The sequence below is a fragment of the Saccostrea echinata genome, unplaced genomic scaffold, assembly GCF_033153115.1.
Source record: "Saccostrea echinata isolate AGI-Se365-2 ecotype Australia unplaced genomic scaffold, CSIRO_AGI_Sech_v1 ptg000047l, whole genome shotgun sequence".
In the NCBI taxonomy this organism is placed as follows: Eukaryota; Metazoa; Mollusca; class Bivalvia; order Ostreida; family Ostreidae; genus Saccostrea; species Saccostrea echinata.
The window spans coordinates 1,067,517-1,086,525 of record NW_026889796.1 but is presented as its reverse complement, the minus strand read 5'-3'; the positions used below and the strand labels follow the sequence as shown (position 1 = coordinate 1,086,525).

Genomic DNA, 19,009 nt, shown 5'->3' with positions numbered 1-19,009 from the left:
AATTGAGAAACCGTCTTTCCTCAGACATAGTCGATAAGATAATTTTCCTCATTAAAAACTGTTGACTTTACATGTAGAAAGTACAGTAATTAGAAATGTTTCACTTCCGCGAGAATTATTTGTCAATTAATGTGTTGTTTTTGTAATAAAATTATCTCACTATACTGCGCTTTCTTTGTAAAATTATTAATTGGACTTGATCTCATAACATGTACCCGTTATAGCCGTGACATGTTTGGACACTACGATAATTATTATCAAATAAATATTCTTTTACATATTTTGAAGTACGAAAGCCTATTAGGATCAAACTACGGTAAAAAAAAATTTAAAAGGCGTTATAACGCCTTTTGAAAAGGCGTTATTACGCCTTCGTTATTACGCCTTTCTAAAAGGCGTTATTACGTCTTTCCAAAAGGCGTTATAACGCTTTTCTAAAAGGCGTTATTACGCCTTTCCAAAAGGCGTTATAACGCGAAAAAAGGCGTAAACGCGTAATAACGCCTTTTTTCGCGTTATAACGCCTTTTGGAAAGGCGTAATTACGCCTTTATTTGCGTTATTACGCCTTTTTCCGCGTTATAACGCCTTTTCAAAAGGCGTTATAACGCCTTTTAAATTTTTTTTTACCGTAGTTTGATCCTAATAGGCTTTCGTATTAAAGACATTTTGATAGTTGGTACAAAAAGTATATTGTGTGTGCCCCCCCCCCCCCTCATTTTAATAAGCTTTAAAAAAATTTATATCACTGTCATTTTTTTATGCTTCCTAAAAAAAACGACTTTACAGACCTATTTATGAACATGATTGACGGGGAAATCATGTATTTTGGCCGATATATCTTTGTTTATGTATTTTTGCCGTTTGAAGGGGGTAGAAATGTTAATTTTATTTATTCAAGTTCATCTATCGCCACTATGGTGGTAAACACACATTGTCCATGTGGCGCAATCTTTAAATAGAGTTATATTTCATTTGTTACCAGGGCTAATTACAACTTTCAATAAGTGTGACTCTCAGTTTGCTTATTTTGTCAGACTGGATGAATCTTTTGCAATGTATGATTTGGCAGTATGTTGTCTAACAGTTTCATTTGTATATTTGCCTGTTTAGGTTCATTAGCCTATTTCACGTGTATTTCATATATTTCCATTTACGTGGTATTTGCCATTTGGTCTGCCAAAATCGTCCAATGCATGATGTACGATTGTAGCCATAAATAATTGTAATTGCTGATAACTTAAAAAAATAATTGTAGCGCGGCCATGGCCATTATTCGCCTTTAAACAATAAACGAATACATGTAGATCTGTGTGGTATTCTCTAGTAATATACATGTATTTAGGATTTAGCGACTGTTTTCACGAGGGGAAAACCGTATAGTTTTAATGAACATATTTTTTATAATTTTTAACGAAATTTCTTGCGATGGCTATGTCATATTTTAAAAGGAAAACTTTGTTATTAATACATATGCATTTGTGGGATATAGTTTCTATGATGTTCTAAATCTTAGTGTATCAAAATATCAAAGAACAATAAATAAAAAATAACTGCATATACAGTATTTCTTTTAAAAGGAGATGGGTGAACATGACGAGCGATAAGCCTATAGTGTGACAAACATGAAGATGAAAAATTAAATTTCAATTATATCAAAATTTTCCTTGATATTTCGTCTAACATTAAAATATACTTTATTGAAAATCTCTACAATTTGCAAAAATCCCTCAAAGATTGAAATTATTTGCCTGTGAAATATTAGACACACACTAAAGCGGGCAAAAAGAGTCATTTTCTCATACTATAATACTATTTTTCGATATGAGTGGGTCTTCGCTCCACCTTTTTGAAAGTTAATCCTCAAAGTTTGCATAAAAATATACATTTTTTGCTTACGAAAAATATGGGTCACATCGCTCACCTAAGAACGTTGGCTAAAGTAAACAAGAGGTCAATGGGTCACATCGCTCGCCTAAGAACTTTGCCTGGGAAAAAGCAGAAATCAGTTCAGTATTGGAAAAAAAAAGGGGGGGGGCGATTTGAACAAACTTGAATCTACACTACCCGAGGATGCTTCCATATTTCTTTGACTAATCATGGCTTTTAGTGGATTTTTCATGATTTTTTCCCTGTGTGGTTGATCTTCTATTGTGCCCTTGCCCTACCCCTGCCCAGGACATGATTTGAACACACTTGAATTTACACAACCTGAGGATGCTTCTAAATCAATATGACTGGCTTTGCTCTTTTTGAGAAGAAATTTTTTTATTGAAACATCCTTAAAGTTTACATTCCTTTGTATAACTTTTATCGCCTGTTGTGGCCCCTCTCTACTCCTGGGGGATCGTGATTTGAACAAATTTGAATCTAGATTTCCTGAGGATATTTCTTTATTAATATACATGTATAAGACTAATCATGGCTTTGTTGTTCTTGAGAAGAAGATTTTTAAAGGGTGTTCCTATGTACATGTATCCCTGTGAAAAACTTAATCGCCATTGTGGCTCCACCCTAACTCCGGGGGTCACAATTTAAACAAATTTGAATCTACACTTTACCTGAGGATGCTTCCATATAAATATGACCAATCATGGCTTTGCTGTTCTTGAGAGGAAGATTTTTACAGATTTTTCTTATGTATTCCTATGTAAAAATTTGATCACCCATTGTGGCCCCCAGGGTCATGATTTGAACAAATTTGAATCTACACTACCTGTGGATGATTCCACATAAGTTTCATATTTTCTAGCCCGGTGGTTTTTGAGAAGAAGATTTTTGAAAGATACCGCCAATTTCACTAATTCTTAATTATATCCCCTTGAAAGAGGAGAGAGTTCCTTCATTTGAACAAGCTTAAATCGCAGTGGCGGGTTCATAGTTTGGCGCACCCGGCGCGCACCCCCCTAAAACTGTCAAAGTTAGCGTAAATCATAGTTTCGTCTAGAAAATGTAAAAATGCCTACCCGGTAGACCTCATTTCTACCCTACAAAATCTTTAGAATCCAGGAGCTTCTGGGGGCCTCAAGGCGGCCCCCAGACCCCCTGCATACTTTTTGCGCCCCCCTAACTTCAATTCTTGGATCCCCTTCACCCAAGGATGCTTTGTAGCAAGTTTGGCTGAAATTGACCCAGTGGCTCTAGAGAAGAAGTCAAAAATATGAAAAGTCGGACAGGCGGACTACAGACAAAATGTGATCAGAAAAGCTCATTCGAGCTTTCAGCTCAGATGAACTAAAATTATTCTTGTTCCCTCCATTTGTTCCCTAGCAAAATCAACGGATATGTCTTTTCCTTCCTTGTCAACAATCCTTTAGAATAGAACCATTTACCAATTTATCTTTACATCTGCTGACTATTTTCTTCCTTATTCCTTATGAAAACTGGTCGCTATGAATGGTTCGCAAGCCCATAGAAAACGGGGGGTGGGGGGTGAGGGGGGGCAATGATTTTGCCAGTATATACTTTACTATAGAAAACAAAGCTAATTCACAGTTGTGCTTACTGCTTGAACTTTTTACTCCAGTGAGAAGCATAGGTCCTGAACTACACTAGAAAACAAAGCTAATTGACCCCCCCCCCCCACCACCACCACAACCACCATTAATAATGTCATATTTTTGTTTGTCAAAGATTTCCGTCAGGTTATGCATGCCCCCGGCGCCCCCCCCCCCCATCCCTAAACCAAATTGAAATTGAGTGTATGGGAGGGGGGGGGGTGATTTGAACATCGAAAACTAGCTGACGAAGAACTGGTATACACATGATGTTAAATACTTTTCAAATTGTTTAGAAATTGTTCCATTCTATATAAGTTCTTTCGTTTACATATCGTCAAACAAAATTACTTTTTTGGAGAGAGAAAATGCACATTCAGTAATGGACGTTTTGAGGAAAGTTTGACCAAAATTTCACTTAGGCTTTGGATTTTACAGTTTGGTAATCTTTCTTGAGGTTTTTCTCATCAAATATTAAGTTTACAATACAAAAATTCACAATTGTTTTATCCTTTTTATTCTACTGTATTACTAACAAAAGGCTTTTTTCCGTGGTGGGGGTTCATTTTTCCTTCTTAATGTATTATGTATTGAAAATGATCGAATTTGAGGCTATAAAAGATATGAACAAAAGTTTTTATTATTTTTTCCCCAAATACTAGTATGTCTCAGAAGTGAAATTAGGTTGGGCTAGTCTCATCCTCTTTTTATGATTGACTGATTATGATAATAATATTGATCTCATCCCCACCAACATTAGTGGCGGATCCAGAAATTTCAAAACGGGGGGGGGGGGGTTGTAGAACGAGGTTTTTGACCAAAAAAAAATAAAAAAAATAAAAAAATCCTCTAAACTCGAAAATTCTATTTCCTTGGGGGGGGGAGGGGGGGGGGGCTTTGAACAACCCGCCGCGGAATATTCAGGAAGCAAATGGGCTTATAAGGCACGCACGCTAGCAGCAGCAGTTTCTCTCTTCTTGCAAATGCGATCACGTGAATTTTGAGAAAATATACAGTTGGGTCTAGCAAAACTGGTATCGCTGTGAAATAAAGGCCTCTATGTAATAAATGATTTGAATCAGTTAATGCTAGGCCTACCGGCAATGCAACGTGTCCATGCGATATTGATGAAAGAATATCGTAAAACTTTTAAAGCACCTTTCGATGGGCCTCAAACCACCTTGACAACATTTGACCTTGGCATTGCCGATTAGTTGTACACACGAGAGAGCCATGGCTTCAGTATTTGGGGATATTGAGATCGCACCGCCAATCGAAGTGTTTAATTTAACAGCACAGTACAATGAAGACAGTCATCCAAACAAGGTTAATCTCGGGGTTGGAGGTAAGTTAAAAGTGAAAGTTGCAAAGGGGATGTTGAATTCCACAATGACAGAAAAGGTTGGATAACCGAGACAGCGTGTAATGTCAGTTGAACATGCAGAGAAAACTCAAGTTAATAGAACAATACATTTATGATTTACATATCATAATAACGATTTAGTCTTAAGAGTTCGTACAGGTTCATGGCCTTTTAAAAAAATTAGAATAAGTAGTTTTAAAGTACACAGCAGTCCTTAAAAATTTATGTATGGCCTATTACAGTGACGTCCATGCATTTCAGGACCGACACTTTCTGTATCATGTGACACTTCCATAAAAGTTTCTTATGGCCATAGAGAGCTTTTATTTACTAGTAAATAAACTTTATTTTTGGTAGTATATGTTTTATTTTCTAAGTGCCATTTGGTGTGCAATATTTTTTTATTGAATACATGCAGGTAAATATTTCCTAAATCAAATGATTATTTGCATAATTTCCATATACTACTGGGCATTGTTAATTTCATAATGGCCATAATTATAATTATCCATCATATTACACCACTGAGTTAAAAACATGATTATATTACTTCATTATATCAATATATAATTAAACTAAGATATATAATCTGTATTTTCTTTATCAGCTTACAGGACAGATGAGGGTAAACCATGGGTACTCCCGGTGGTCCGCACAGTGGAGGCCCAGATGGCAACAGATCCCACACTGAACCACGAGTACCTCCCTATAGCGGGGATGCCTGATTTCAGATCAGCTGCCCTCAAACTACTCCTGGGAGAAGACTCCCCAGCACTTAGTGAAAACAGGGTATGTTTAGTATTCATGCTTTAGAGGCAATATAAAATGTATGATGCATTATGTTAGGAAATCTTTTCATGGTTTCTTTTCATTGATGTTAAATTGTGTCTTTTCATTAATGTTAAATTGTGTACTTATAATTAAGTTCAATATAAACATTTTCTATGAAAAGGAGACCCAAACATTTACAGATCATAGACATTCTGTGTAGATCAGCACTGAATCAATAAACAGTTTGGGATCAGAAGTGACTATAAATATAATAAGAATAATAAACAATCATGGATTGTAACTTTTTAAAAGTTCTGTCAAAATTCAAACTCTTAAAACCTTAAACTGTAATTAAACTGATCTTATGTAATAACAACATTTTAAGAATCAGCTCCAAAATTTGGCAATTCCTATCTCGCACATTTCAGGTAGAAGGTGTCCAGTCTATTGGGGGCACTGGAGCAATTAGAATTTGTGCAGACTTCTGTAAGAAAATGCTGGGATATGATACAATGTACACATCCAGTCCAACATGGGGTAGGTGGTCATCTCATCTAGCATAATGTATTCTAATTCTTTGTGTATTTTATGATTGTAGATTTGGATATATTAACTGGCTTGAGACTCCCAAAATTTGAACTAGGTATTCACTTTTTAAATGACAACAAACTGAGGAACATCAGGTTGACAATAAACAGTAATTGCCATTTTGAGGTCAACAAGATGATTTAACTACCTGAGGAAGATTGTAATATTTACCAAGCATAAAGGGCAAATTGAATATTGTACATCAAGGGTGGCTAAATCATCATATAGACTGAAAAACATGCAGCAGTAATTGTTTTATTATTTGATTCAATGATTAAATGAAACAAACTCATTAAGCAAACCTTAACACGTTACAGTGTACATGTATGAGTAAATAGACAATTCAACCCATACCATTTTTTTTCATGAGTTGTTTACAATGTTCTACCATCTCTTTTACTTTTGTTTTATAAGCATGCCTTTCTTGAGGAATGAAAATTATTACCGGTATGCATAAGCATGCGTGTACATGTACATTTACAAGCAATGAAACTAATATACTCTGTTTGTTCTTTTTGAATTTGTAGGTAATCACATGGGTATATTCAAAAGCTGTGGATATTCTAATGTAAAACAGTACAGATACTGGGACGCTCAAAATCGCACCATTGACTTTAGTGGAATGATGGAAGACTTGAATGTGAGCATTTTTATGTTTCCATAGTTTTATTAGATTCATGTTAAATTGGCAAACAGAACATAGTAAAGCTTTAAGTCTTAAGATTATTAGTGTCTAGCAGATAATGACCAAAGTTCGTTGCATTGAGTAAATTAAGTCCTCTTGGATCTACCAACTGAAACCATTCATAGATACCGTTTCTTTGAACTTCAGTATCTTGAAAATTATAAATATATATCTGGTATAATTCAGACCTGAATTATTTTTTCTTGCAGGCAGCACCAGAGAAGTCAGTAGTGATATTCCATGGCTGTTGTCACAATCCTACAGGAATCAACCCCACAGAAGAACAGTGGAAAGAAATAGCCGATCTAGTGGAGGTACAGGGTTCTTTGTTTGTCTTGTTTAGAATGGAGCTAAACTTAAGCCCATCAAAATTTAAAAGACAACTTAATCATTGTGTTTATGGATGTTGTCATTAAGTCATTTTGGAATTAGTGAGATGAATTTCTAACGACATCATGTTTGATCTGATATGCATGGATACTTGTATGAAGAAATATATGTAATGCTAATTTCTTTGGCCACTTAAGCAGAATGAATCAGAATAGAATAAATGTTCCAAGATTTTTTCATGAAAGCAATCTGATCATTTAAAAATGATTGTTATTTCTGTTTAAACTCTTATGTAATATAGATTTTTTTCTTGTTCTGCCCTTGTTTATGACACATATAGATGATAATTAATGGAAGATCCTGAGGAATTTTGGGGAATTTGATGAAATGTTAAAGTTAAAAAATCAGGATCAATGATATGAGTATAATTGGGACCCTTTTATGACAGTTTCTTAGTTGTCTATAATGTCTAACATGCTCTGTAATGTGTTTTTAATTTGACATTTTCAGAAGAAAAAGTTTTTGGTCATGCTGGATGAGGCATATCAAGGTTTTGCCTCTGGAAACCTGGAGCAGGACGGATTTGTTGCACGCTACTTTGATAAAAGGGGATTTGAATTTTTTGTCTCACAATCATTTTCCAAAAACTTTGGATTATACAGTTAGTATCTATCTATAAATAAAATTCTCATCTTGCCTTTGTTTCCTTGTTTAAAACTTTAAATGTCACAGGTGTGATGATTGAAGAATGTAGCTGGCTTAAAAGAATTTATTCATCTAAAGTACATTGTACCATAAAAGATAAACCATTTGATTAAAATGTACCGGTATGTATCTACATTGTACTTTTACAGATGAAAGAATAGGAAACTTAGCTATAATCTGTGCAAATAAAGATGCCAAGCTGCGAGTGAAGTCTCAGATGGAGATGGTTGTGAGGACAACCTGGTCAAATTCACCCAATCACGGAGCTAGAATTGTCGCATCAGTACTCAATAACCCAGCATACTATGCAGAATGGTAATCTATAAAATTAAAAAAAAAAGATCAGTATCGTTTTTTCAATCCAATGCCAATATATATGCTCTGATTTATACAGAGCCCAGGTTTAACTCATTCTTTTTTAAGGAAGTTTTTTTAATTGTATTCCAAATTAAGTGTAAATACCTGACATAAAATTTTGCCTAGAAAATATCTTCAGATCTGTATAAAGAGTTGTGTATTCACAGGAAAGAGCACGTGAAAATGATGTCGGATAGAATCAAGATGATGAGAGAGATGCTCTTCCAGAAACTGAAGTCACTAGGCACGCCCGGAAAATGGGATCACATCATCGAACAGAAAGGGATGTTCAGCTTTACAGGATTAAATCGTAAGTTGACAAACATCTATGGTCAGAACCTTGTAGTTCTTGATACCTTGAAACCTTGGCAAGTTAAGTTGGAAGGAAGTTCTTTTTCTATTTCACTGGTGCTGAGCCAATATATCTCTCTGAAAGATTAGTCAATAAAGTTGTGAATGGTTTGGTGTGAAGTTTTCAGGAAAATATTTTTCTTGAGCAATGGAGAATCAGTAGGAAATTTGAGGCAGATGAAGTAAGGATGAAAATTCTGAAGAATTTTTTCTTCATTTATTTATTTATTTTATATTTATTTTTTTTTTTTTGGAGACTGTATCAGTTTTCGTCAAACCTTTTTTTCAGAACATGCCCTTTGGGCAGGTTTAACCACTTATTACACTAGCCCGAACAAATATTTACATGCCCAGAATTTTATCAAGTAATTTTTTTCTTATTTGCCTTTTCATGCCAAGGAAATGATCTGAAATCCATTTCTATCGATCTATTGTCTCGCCATTGGTATTGTTTTCAACCTGTACATTTTGTGTCTCCTTTGCAAAAGAGTTCCTTTGGAATTGCAGTAGAATAAACTATCGTTAAAATTTTATTTGGTACTCTACTTTAGATGAAAAATCAGACTTTTAAGTACATTTAATGTTATTAGTATTATCTAATTTGATAATACGCATGCTTAGGCCTCAGAATTTACATGCCCTTCGGGCTTGCAATATCCACATGCCCGCTTCCAATTTTACCAGGTCCCGGGCTTCGACTCCCGGGATTTGTCGAAGACTGCTGTATTGTTTGTGGTGCAAGTCGAGTTGTGGACAGAACAGGATGTGGTATTCTATACTAGCTGATTGTAATTTGCCTTATCAGATACATGCCATGGAGATAAAATTTTGTTTGAAATTAAAAAATTTAATTATATATATAAAGGTGGTTTATAATGATATAAACTACCTTTAGAATTACATTTCACATTTAGTATGGAGTCATAAACTGTGTGAACAAAAAAAAAAAAAGAAAAGAAAAATTAATACAGAGGTCAATAGTAACATAGTCATTAACAAAGGGAAATAAATCTCAAACATTTTTCTGCACTCTGGATTCTGTCTAGGTTTGGACAGTTATACTGTATGTTCTCAACATTCTTCAAATCATGCAGTCCTAAACTTGTTACAATTTTGATAATTAAATCATACATGTTTGAATCTGAGCTATGAAAGATAAGAATTCTGAAAATTAAAATCCTGGAATGGAACTTGACTATCTATTTGTTACTAAGTTACATCTACATGCAGTTATGAACAAGGAAATCATGGAATCTTGCCACAACCTGCACTTCTGTACAATTTTAGTATTTAGTATCTTGCATCATCAGCTCTCATTTAAACATGAACTTTGCACATTCAAACATTATTGCTATATATATTCACCTTGAGAATAAACTGCAATGTGGTCAGTAATTTGTTCTTAAATTTATCCTGAAGCTGAATGAAATCATATTATTCGCTTGTATATATATCATATTCTTGCCTATTTTTGCAGCTGGACAAGTTGACATTTTGATAAAGAAATACCACATCTACCTATTGAAGAATGGTCGCATCAATATGTGTGCTTTGACAACTGCAAATATGGAATATGTAGCTAATGCCATCCACTCAGCCATTACTGAATGCAAGCTTTGAAAAACCTTAGATCTAGGATGTCAAACAATGAAAAGTACTTGATTAAATTAGTGGTTGATCGTTTAATGTGATACATGTACAAAGAAAATATTTACATTATATTTCATTTCAATACTGATTATGTCATGATTATAATTTAAAATTATTGACACATAATGACTATATGTATACATGTATGTATTGATTCAAATCCTGTGTCAATCGATGCATCTTTTTCAGGACTTTAGATTTATAAATACTGTGCCAAATTTAAAGACCTCGTCCTTAACTCTGTGTATAATATTTATTTAATATTCTAGGAAATTTTCTATGATATTCAGAAATGGTGATATAGATATGAAATAGATAATGTGGTATAAGCTTCATATATGCATGTGCATTAATGATGTTCTGTATTGGCTTCAGTATAGTTATATTTATGGAATGTTTTTATTTGTTAAATATTTGCAGATTTGAAAGAAAGCAAGAAAATTTGCATGAACCAGCTGCAAAAAAAATGAATGGCAAACAAAATAATACATGTAGTGCTACAGATATACTGTATATTATTTGACTTTCCATTTCTTTGTTACATTGTTTTGAGGGTGCTTATAGAAAAATGTTATCATATTTATAATATCACTAACAAACAACCTTCCTATTCTGATTATGGACTTACTGATTTATTGAGGAAATAATCAACTTTCCAAAATTTTACATCTGCTAACAGTGGATTATTGCTTACATTAAATGGTTGCGTCTTGAAACTTCTTGATTAATTTATATATAGAATCTGATGTTTATATTTTACAGCTGATTAGGGATATGAATGATTACACAGTCATTCTTTTGTCCTACCTACAGTTCCATATAGTATGTTAGCCAGTCTTTTAAGTCACTGTATACTGTTATCAATACTTTTAGCAGAGGAATGCATGTATATAATTTCTCTGAAATTAATTGTCTGGCTTAATTTGACTACTTTTATTTTTACTAGATGTTTAAAGACAAATTTGGTTGATGTTGTACATTTTTGTCAGCTTATTTGCATGTGCAGGTTTTGTACCCATCTAAAATCAATAAATTACTTCCAAATAAAATAGTGATACTGTTAAGAAATTAATTATTTTTTACTTGGGTTGGCAGTCCTGCTTTGATCACTTAAAATTAGCAGATTACTATACATTGATGTCAACACCATCCTTACCTTGCATTGAATTTGGAGATAATGCAATTAAAAACACATTTATAAACCATGTCTTTACCAGATACTGCCTTGTGTGCTTAATGCTATGCTTTAATCTTTAATGTATTATAGTTGTATATGTTTGCAACATTTTGGGGCAATATAATTTAGATTTTGTTGTCTCCTCTGTAAATACCCCCCCCCCCCCCCTTCCCAAACAACAACATACACACCAAAATAGTATTTTCAGTTTTGTAGTTGTTTACCTTTTTAGCTCACCTGAGCTGAAAGCTCAAGTGAGCTTCTCTGATCACATTTTGTCTGGTGTCCATCTGTCTAGCTGTTTTTACTAGAGTTACACTGTGAGGTAAAACTTGCGTATTTTCCAGTATTCTGGGGTTACTTTTGTATTGTGGGGTTAACCCCACAATAAATTGGTTTATTCATGTTTGATATGACAGTGCGAGGTTAAAAAAACCCCTTAAAAATAGACTTCACCCCACAAGAATTTTCAGACATAATATGAGACTTGTGTATAGTAACTATGGACATGCAGAATCCAGTACTAAAATTCACCATGCTCTGTAGTAAAAATATGAACATAAACTGTAGTGTGAAAGAATGTACAGAAAGACGTTTTGACATATGCACCCCACTATGGATTTAACTACTGAAAGTAACCCCATGCTGTTATCTAAGCTATCTGTCCGCCTGTGAACTTTTCACATTTTAGACTTCTTCTCAAGAACCACTGGGCCAATTTTGACCAAACTTGCCACAAAGCATCCTTGGGTGAAGAATTAGTGAAAATTTGTGTCATGAATCTTTCAAAAATCTTCTTCTCAAGAACAATAAGGCCAGAAAATTTGAAACTTATGTGAAACCTTCATTACATAGTGTAGATTCAGATTTGTTCAAATCATGACCCCCAGTGGTAGGGTGGGGCCTCAATAGGGGATCAAAACTTTACATAGGAATACATAGGAAGTTTTTTAAAAAAATCTCAAGAACAACAAAGCTGTGATCAGTCATACTGATGTGGAAGCATCATCAGGTAGAGTAGATTCACGTTTGTTCAAATCGTGACCCCTGGGGGTAGGGTGGGGCCACATTGGGAAATCAAAGTTTTACAAATGAATATACAGGAAAAAACTTTAAAAATCTTCTTCTCAAGAACAGCAAAGCCATTATTAGTCATTTTGATATGGAAGCATATTCAGGTAGTGAAGGTTCAAGTTTGTTCAAATCATGACCCCGGGGGGTAGGGTGGGGCCACAATGGCCGGGTGATCAAAGTTTTACATAGCAATATATAGGAAAAAATCTTCTCAAGAACAGAAAAGCCATGTTTAGTCTAATTGATATGGAAGCATCCTCAGGTAGTGTAGATTCAAGTTTGTTCAAATGATGACCCCTGGGGATAGGGAGGGGCCACAATGGGGGATCCAATGTGCTCAGGTGAGCGATGTGGTTCATTGGCCTCTTGTTCTTAGCTTGTCAGAAAATTTTACAGTTGAAATATTTTTGGACTAGAGTGAAACCCCCCCCCCCCCTGGAAAAAATTCCAGGATCTGGACATATTTAATTCAATTATGGTAATTACAATTATAGGAATTTTTTAAATAGTCTAAAAAGATATTGTGCACATTCAGGATGCATCTCATGTGTGTACTCTGTTGAAGTATCTCTGAAAAACAACTGGTAACAACCATTGTTTAGTTCGCTGAAGGGGCTGAATTAGCTATGCAAAGAGCATTTGCTCCATTTTCACAGAAACCCTGGCCCCAAGACCATAAACTGAGAATATGACGTAAGTCAAAATTTTAATTTTTAATATCTTAGGTTTCATTCAATGTATTAGCTTAAAAATTTGCAAATGTGCAAAACACTTCAATTCAAACATATTTTGAAAAATTTATTGTATTATCAATATTATTTCAAGAGTTTTTTCGATTTGAAATTTTGACTTAAATCTGTTCTCAGTTTATGGTCTTGGGGCCAGATTTGACTGAGAAAAAAAATCAATTGATGACTGATAAACTTTCACATTTTCACCTTATTCTCTAGAACTATGCATGTCACAGTGCCATTTGTATATATATATATTGATTGGATTAAAGTGAGCATGCAAGTTGGGTTTTTTTTTCCTAGAAGTTTATCAGATATTAAAATTTCAGCATTAGTTAAATTGTAGTGCTAAAGCTCTTAAAATTCTTGTTTATGTGCTGTACTGAAAATGACAATAAGAAATTTTCAATTCTATTCTTTAATTTCGATAATTTTTAATGCTTAAAATACTATATTTTTAGCAGGTCAAGTGTAACTTGTCTATGCCTTTATTTAGTGCGACCTGTAAAAGTGGAACTCTCTAGTAAAGGAAACCAATAGTGGCCTATCTTTATTCCCGCGCTTTTGTCACCTCCATTATTCGTGTATTCACTGATTCAGTATTGTGTTGGAAGATCTATATTTAAGGCTTAAGAAACGAATTATTTCTAAAGGATGTTAGTACAACTTGGATTTTAGTTCCTGAGAAGTATTATATGGTAAGTATCAATCAATGTATGATTCTCTACCTGCTTGAGACGAGATCTTGAAACTTGATTAAGAGCTGAACTATTTTATATTAATGCTAGGATGATAGATATGGGGTTTGGTGTAATTATTATTGGCACATTGTGTTCAGCGGTTGAATTCGTCTGCGGAATGTTTAAAGCTGTAACATGTAGGCGAAAAATCTGTCCTCTCGGTTGGCTGAATGTCGAAACATTTGGCCTGAAGCCTTAGTTTGATTTTCTAAGTTAAACTTTTGTTAAATGTCAATTATCAAAGTATAAGAAGTCAAAATAAATTCTTAAATTGGAAATGTAATGTAAATGACAAGAATATGGAATCAAAATAGTTTTAGTTATACTAGTTCAAGTCAATAAATCGGCATCAGGGTTAGAAACTCCCTAAAATTACAACTCGCAAATAATTGCGAGTACCAAGAAAGTGCACTCGCAATTTTATAAGACTACTCGCAATTTTCATATAAAGTTAAATTTATATAAATGAAATACATGTAACTTGCGGAAAAAGTAACTACTGAACAATACACAAAATACAACTACAGTGTGACTTTTATTTAAATTGCTGATTTAAATCAAAAGCATTGTTTTCTGTCATATAATATAATTTTGCTACAGTTTCAATGCAAAAAAATCAACTCGCAAGTTTTTGCGAGTTACCTAATTTTTAACTCGCAATTTGGGAATTCTAACTCGCGTTTTGCGAGTTGTATATAGTGAATTTCAAACCCTGGGCATCCTCCTTCCATTGACGTGCAGGGTCTTGTAGCCACTATGCATCATTGCATTCGTTTGCTTGAAAAGAAAATAGGTGCTAGGGAAAGTAAAAGTACTGACATGTATGTTTTCATCATGCTTGCTAACCCTGACTTGAATGAGTTGAGAAATTCAGCTCTCGAGACACTGAGTGATAACATGTTTCTGGCGGATCCAAGATGGTGACCAGCAAGGGAAACTAAAATGTGTACAGCTGGATTTCATAAACACTTCTAACTTTGACTGACCTCTTCAAACACTTCAGACCTATTTAGACAATACATTTGAACGTGTAAAGGTTGGATGCACTTAGCATAGCCTGTGAGATCACACATTAAATGATTAATGCTTAAGCTGCATTTCCATAGCGAGTATGCAGCACAAACTTGAGAAGCTGAACAGAATGAAGTGAACTGTGCATGAGTGGTTGCATGTTCCTTAATTCACATAGTGTACTTATAGTAGATATTTATAAACTTAAGAGTGTTCCAAGGAACAAAATTCAAAAGACATAAATTAAACTGTCAGGTGTATTTCTTTCAAAGTAGGTCAAATGTCAAGTAGACTGTAACGCTGGTATTTTTCATAATGTTATATAACGAACGGTGTGCATGCTACATGGCATAGACTGACCTCTTAAATGTAAAAAGTATGCTGTATATCGGCACTATGAACTATTTTGAAAAGTAGGTCAAAGGTAAAGTTCAAGGGTCAGTGTCCATGGTATTTTACAAAAGCCATAATATATGTGCAAAATATCAAATCTATACCTCTTACATTTCTCAAGAAATAAAGGTGCAACAGATAGACAGACAGACCTGATCCCTGCAATCCATAAGTGTTGCTCCAGGAGTTTTCTGGATTGTTTTGGGTCCAGTTACTGGACCCATTACCAATCTAAAAATCAGCCACATTTTCCCAGTTTTTAGCTCACCTGAGCTGAAAGCTCAAGTGAGCTTTTCTGATCACCCATTGTCCGTCGTCCGTCTGTCCGTCCGTCTTTAAACTTTTCACATTTTCAACTTCTTCTCAAGAACCACTGGGCCAATTTTAACCAAACTTGATACAAAGCATCCTTGGGTGAAGGGGAGTTTAAATTGTTAAAATGAAGGTCCAAGTCCCCTTCTAAGGGGAGATAATCTAGAAAAGACAAAATATGGGTGGGGTCATTAAAAGATCTTCTTCTCAAGAACCACTGAGCCAGAAAAGCTGAAACTTATGTGGAAGCATCCTGGGGTAGTGTAGATTCTAAATTGTTCAAATCATGACCCCTGGGGGTAGGGTGGGGCCACAATAGGGAATCCAAGTTTTACATTGAAATATGTAGTAAAAATCTTTAAAAATCTTCTTCTCAAGAACCACTTGGCCAGAAAAGCTGAAACTTATGTGGAAGCATCCTGGGGTAGTGTAGATTCTAAATTGTTCAAATCATGACCCCTGGGGGTAGGGCGGGGCCATAATAGGGAATCCAACTTTTACATTGAAATATGTAGTAAAGATCTTTAAAAATCTTCTTCTCAAGAACCACTGGGCCGGAAAAGCTGAAACTTATGTGGAAGCATCCTGGGGTAGTGTAGATTCTAAATTGTTCAAATCATGACCCCCGGGGGTAGGGTGGGGCCACAATAGGGAATCCAAGTTTTACATTGAAATATGTAGTAAAAATCTTTAAAAATCTTCTTCTCAAGAACCACTGGGCCAGAAAAGCTGAAACTTATGTGGAAGCATCCTGGGGTAGTGTAGATTCTAAATTGTTCAAATCATGACCCCCGGGGGTAGGGCGGGGCCATAATAGGGAATCCAACTTTTACGTTGAAATATATAGGAAAAATCTTTAAAAATCTTCTTCTCAAGAACCACTGGGCCAGAAAAGCTGAAACTTATGTGGAAGCATCCTGGGGTAGTGTAGATTCTAAATTGTTCTAATCTTGACCCCCGGGGGTAGGGCGGGGCCACAATAGGGAATCCAAGTTTTACATTGAAATATGTAGTAAAAAATCTTTAAAAATTTTCTTCTCCAGAACCACTGGGCCAGAAAAGCTGAAACTTATGTGGAAGCATCCTGGGGTAGTGTAGATTCTTATTTTTCAAATCATGACCCCCGGGGGTAGGGTGGGGCCACAATAAGTACTACAAGGGGGATCAGGTGAAAAACAGCAAGGCCAAAGTTTCTCAGGTGAGCGTTGTGGCCCATGGGCCTCTTGTTAATCTTTTCCCCTTAATTATGTGTCCTTGGAAAAAAATTATGAGAGTGCAGAAAGAAATGAGATTTTCGTTTCCCTTCAAGACATTGAAAATCTCAAGAGGTGTCGCTCAACATGTGATCATAGCATTGAGTTATAAAATTTAAGTGATGCTTCACATCTGGTAAATCACTATATAATGAAATTGGTCCTTTTCATTTTTTCCCAATTTGAATTTATTTCGTGTCAATTTCTCCAATTCTATGTACCCTGGACCACAGGTACATATGTTTCGTATATGGGGTCATCTCCTTCTTTTTCTTCCACAAGGTAACTAACTCAATTTCAGGCACCCCTGCTTCAAGAGACTTTTCAAGTTTTCCATTCTGAGATCTCTGGTTTTATCCTACGTTATAACCCCGTCCGGAAGTTTATATCCCGTCTTAAGTCTTGATATGTCTATAGGTACCTTGTGGAAAGAAAAAGAAGGGGGTGACCCCATATACAATACAAGTGCCTATGCCCTGGACCCAGTTTATAAATGGTAGGAAAAGCCAGGGCTCAAAATAATTGATGGCCCGCTGGTCTGGGGCCAGTGAATTTTCAATCTGGGCTAGTACATTGCAGAGGGCACGTGCCCTTTGGGTCAGCATTTTTTTTTATGCATAATAAAATTCATTCACAGTCGGACTAGTTAACTTGACAGGGTTGTGTGTCCCAACTTCTGCTGTTTCTTGTTTTGTTAAGTTTTACTTCTAAGTATCACAATATATAAAAAATATTACTACATGTATTATTATTATGGTTTTGGCCCAGTCTTTTTAAAATCTACTTTCCCAGTGGGACAGTGAAAATACTAAGCTGACCAGTAAAAATTTATGGCGATAGCCCTAGTGACCAGTAAACAAAAATAATCATTTCTAGCCCTGAAACCCCTGTGCTCTGCTCTGCAGGTGACACAAAAATACTATAATGGCATCCAAAATACGTTGAATGTGCATGTATTGGGACATGAATGGAATTCAATAAATAAATAAGAGTTATCTCTCTTTGGATATGTACTAAATAAATGAGTTTTTTTTCAACATGCTTGTTTTGTTCATGCATTGCCAATCTGCTGTGCCTAACATGCAGAAAGACTACCCAATAGTTATAATAATAATAAAAAAAATGATGGGTTCTTACAAATAAAATACTGTCAGAGTTGTCCTTAAGAACTGAAATAGCATTGGATGTTAAGAAAGTAAAAGGGGGTCTGGGGTTCCTCCCTTAACAGGGTAGAGGGGGAATACCAGAATAACCGGGGTTTTACATCATCATAGGCAGGGAATTTTCCCAGCCTCCAGGTCTTAAGGACAACCCTGTGCTTTTAAGAATTAACATGTTCATTACTTGTAATGTTATCTTGGTATGATATCAATTAAAGGAAGAATTGATGGTGAAAGTGGATTTAAACAAAATGGGAAAAAAGTTACTTGTGTATTCATGCAGTGTTTTCCCTTTATTTCATAGTAAAGGGTTATATATCAGTCGTAACAGGCTATGCGTGAGGTGAATGAAAAAAAATTGTAGACATTACAACAATTATTTTTAAAAAATTTAATTTCTAAGCAGCATTTTTATCATGTGATTGGGCAGTTTGGCTGATGGTAGGTTCTTTAAGGAAACCACTGGTATTGCAGTAATTGTGTTTTTGTGTCCTTTTGGCATGATTTCATGATAAAACATGTCTATCCCTGTTTGAATGATGTCCATGAGGAAAGTAGAAACAAGTGTAAATATATGACCTTTTTAGCCCTGACCAGGGCAGCAGATGGTCATTACAGGGTTTATTTTGTTTCTACTGCTGAGAGATGTAACTGACTGTCCGTGACTGGCACACTGACCATCGTTTGACCCCTGATGGATGTGAGTCTGTAGTTATTTTGTTTGATTAGGGAAGTCATGGTAATAGACCTTGTCATAGGGATACTGAATACACAACTTTTGAAGTGCCCCTGTACTGTCACCAGGACACTGTATACAGTAAAACTGCTTCTGAAGAGCCCCTGTAGTGTTTTGCTACTCACA

General features: G+C 35.1%; 1 protein-coding gene and 1 long non-coding RNA gene across 4 annotated transcripts in view; both read left to right on the top strand.

Moving 5' to 3' along the window:
- The first annotated feature begins 4,589 nt into the window (after positions 1–4,589).
- On the top strand, positions 4,590–11,364 carry LOC133203029 (aspartate aminotransferase, cytoplasmic-like). The gene is made up of 9 exons (XM_061338887.1): positions 4,590–4,841; positions 5,467–5,648; positions 6,059–6,167; positions 6,746–6,858; positions 7,113–7,217; positions 7,744–7,894; positions 8,088–8,253; positions 8,463–8,605; positions 10,124–11,364. The coding sequence occupies exons 1-9, from the start codon at positions 4,730–4,732 to the stop codon at positions 10,264–10,266; spliced, it is 1,224 nt and encodes a 407-aa protein (XP_061194871.1). The 5' UTR covers positions 4,590–4,729; the 3' UTR covers positions 10,267–11,364.
- A 1,999-nt stretch (positions 11,365–13,363) lies between these two features.
- Positions 13,364–19,009, top strand: part of LOC133203030 (uncharacterized) — a 64,270-nt gene continuing 58,624 nt past the window's right edge. For all 3 annotated transcript variants that reach the window (XR_009723328.1, XR_009723327.1, XR_009723326.1), the window contains exon 1: positions 13,364–13,976. This is a non-coding gene — a long non-coding RNA (uncharacterized LOC133203030). The remainder of the gene's footprint in view (positions 13,977–19,009) is intronic.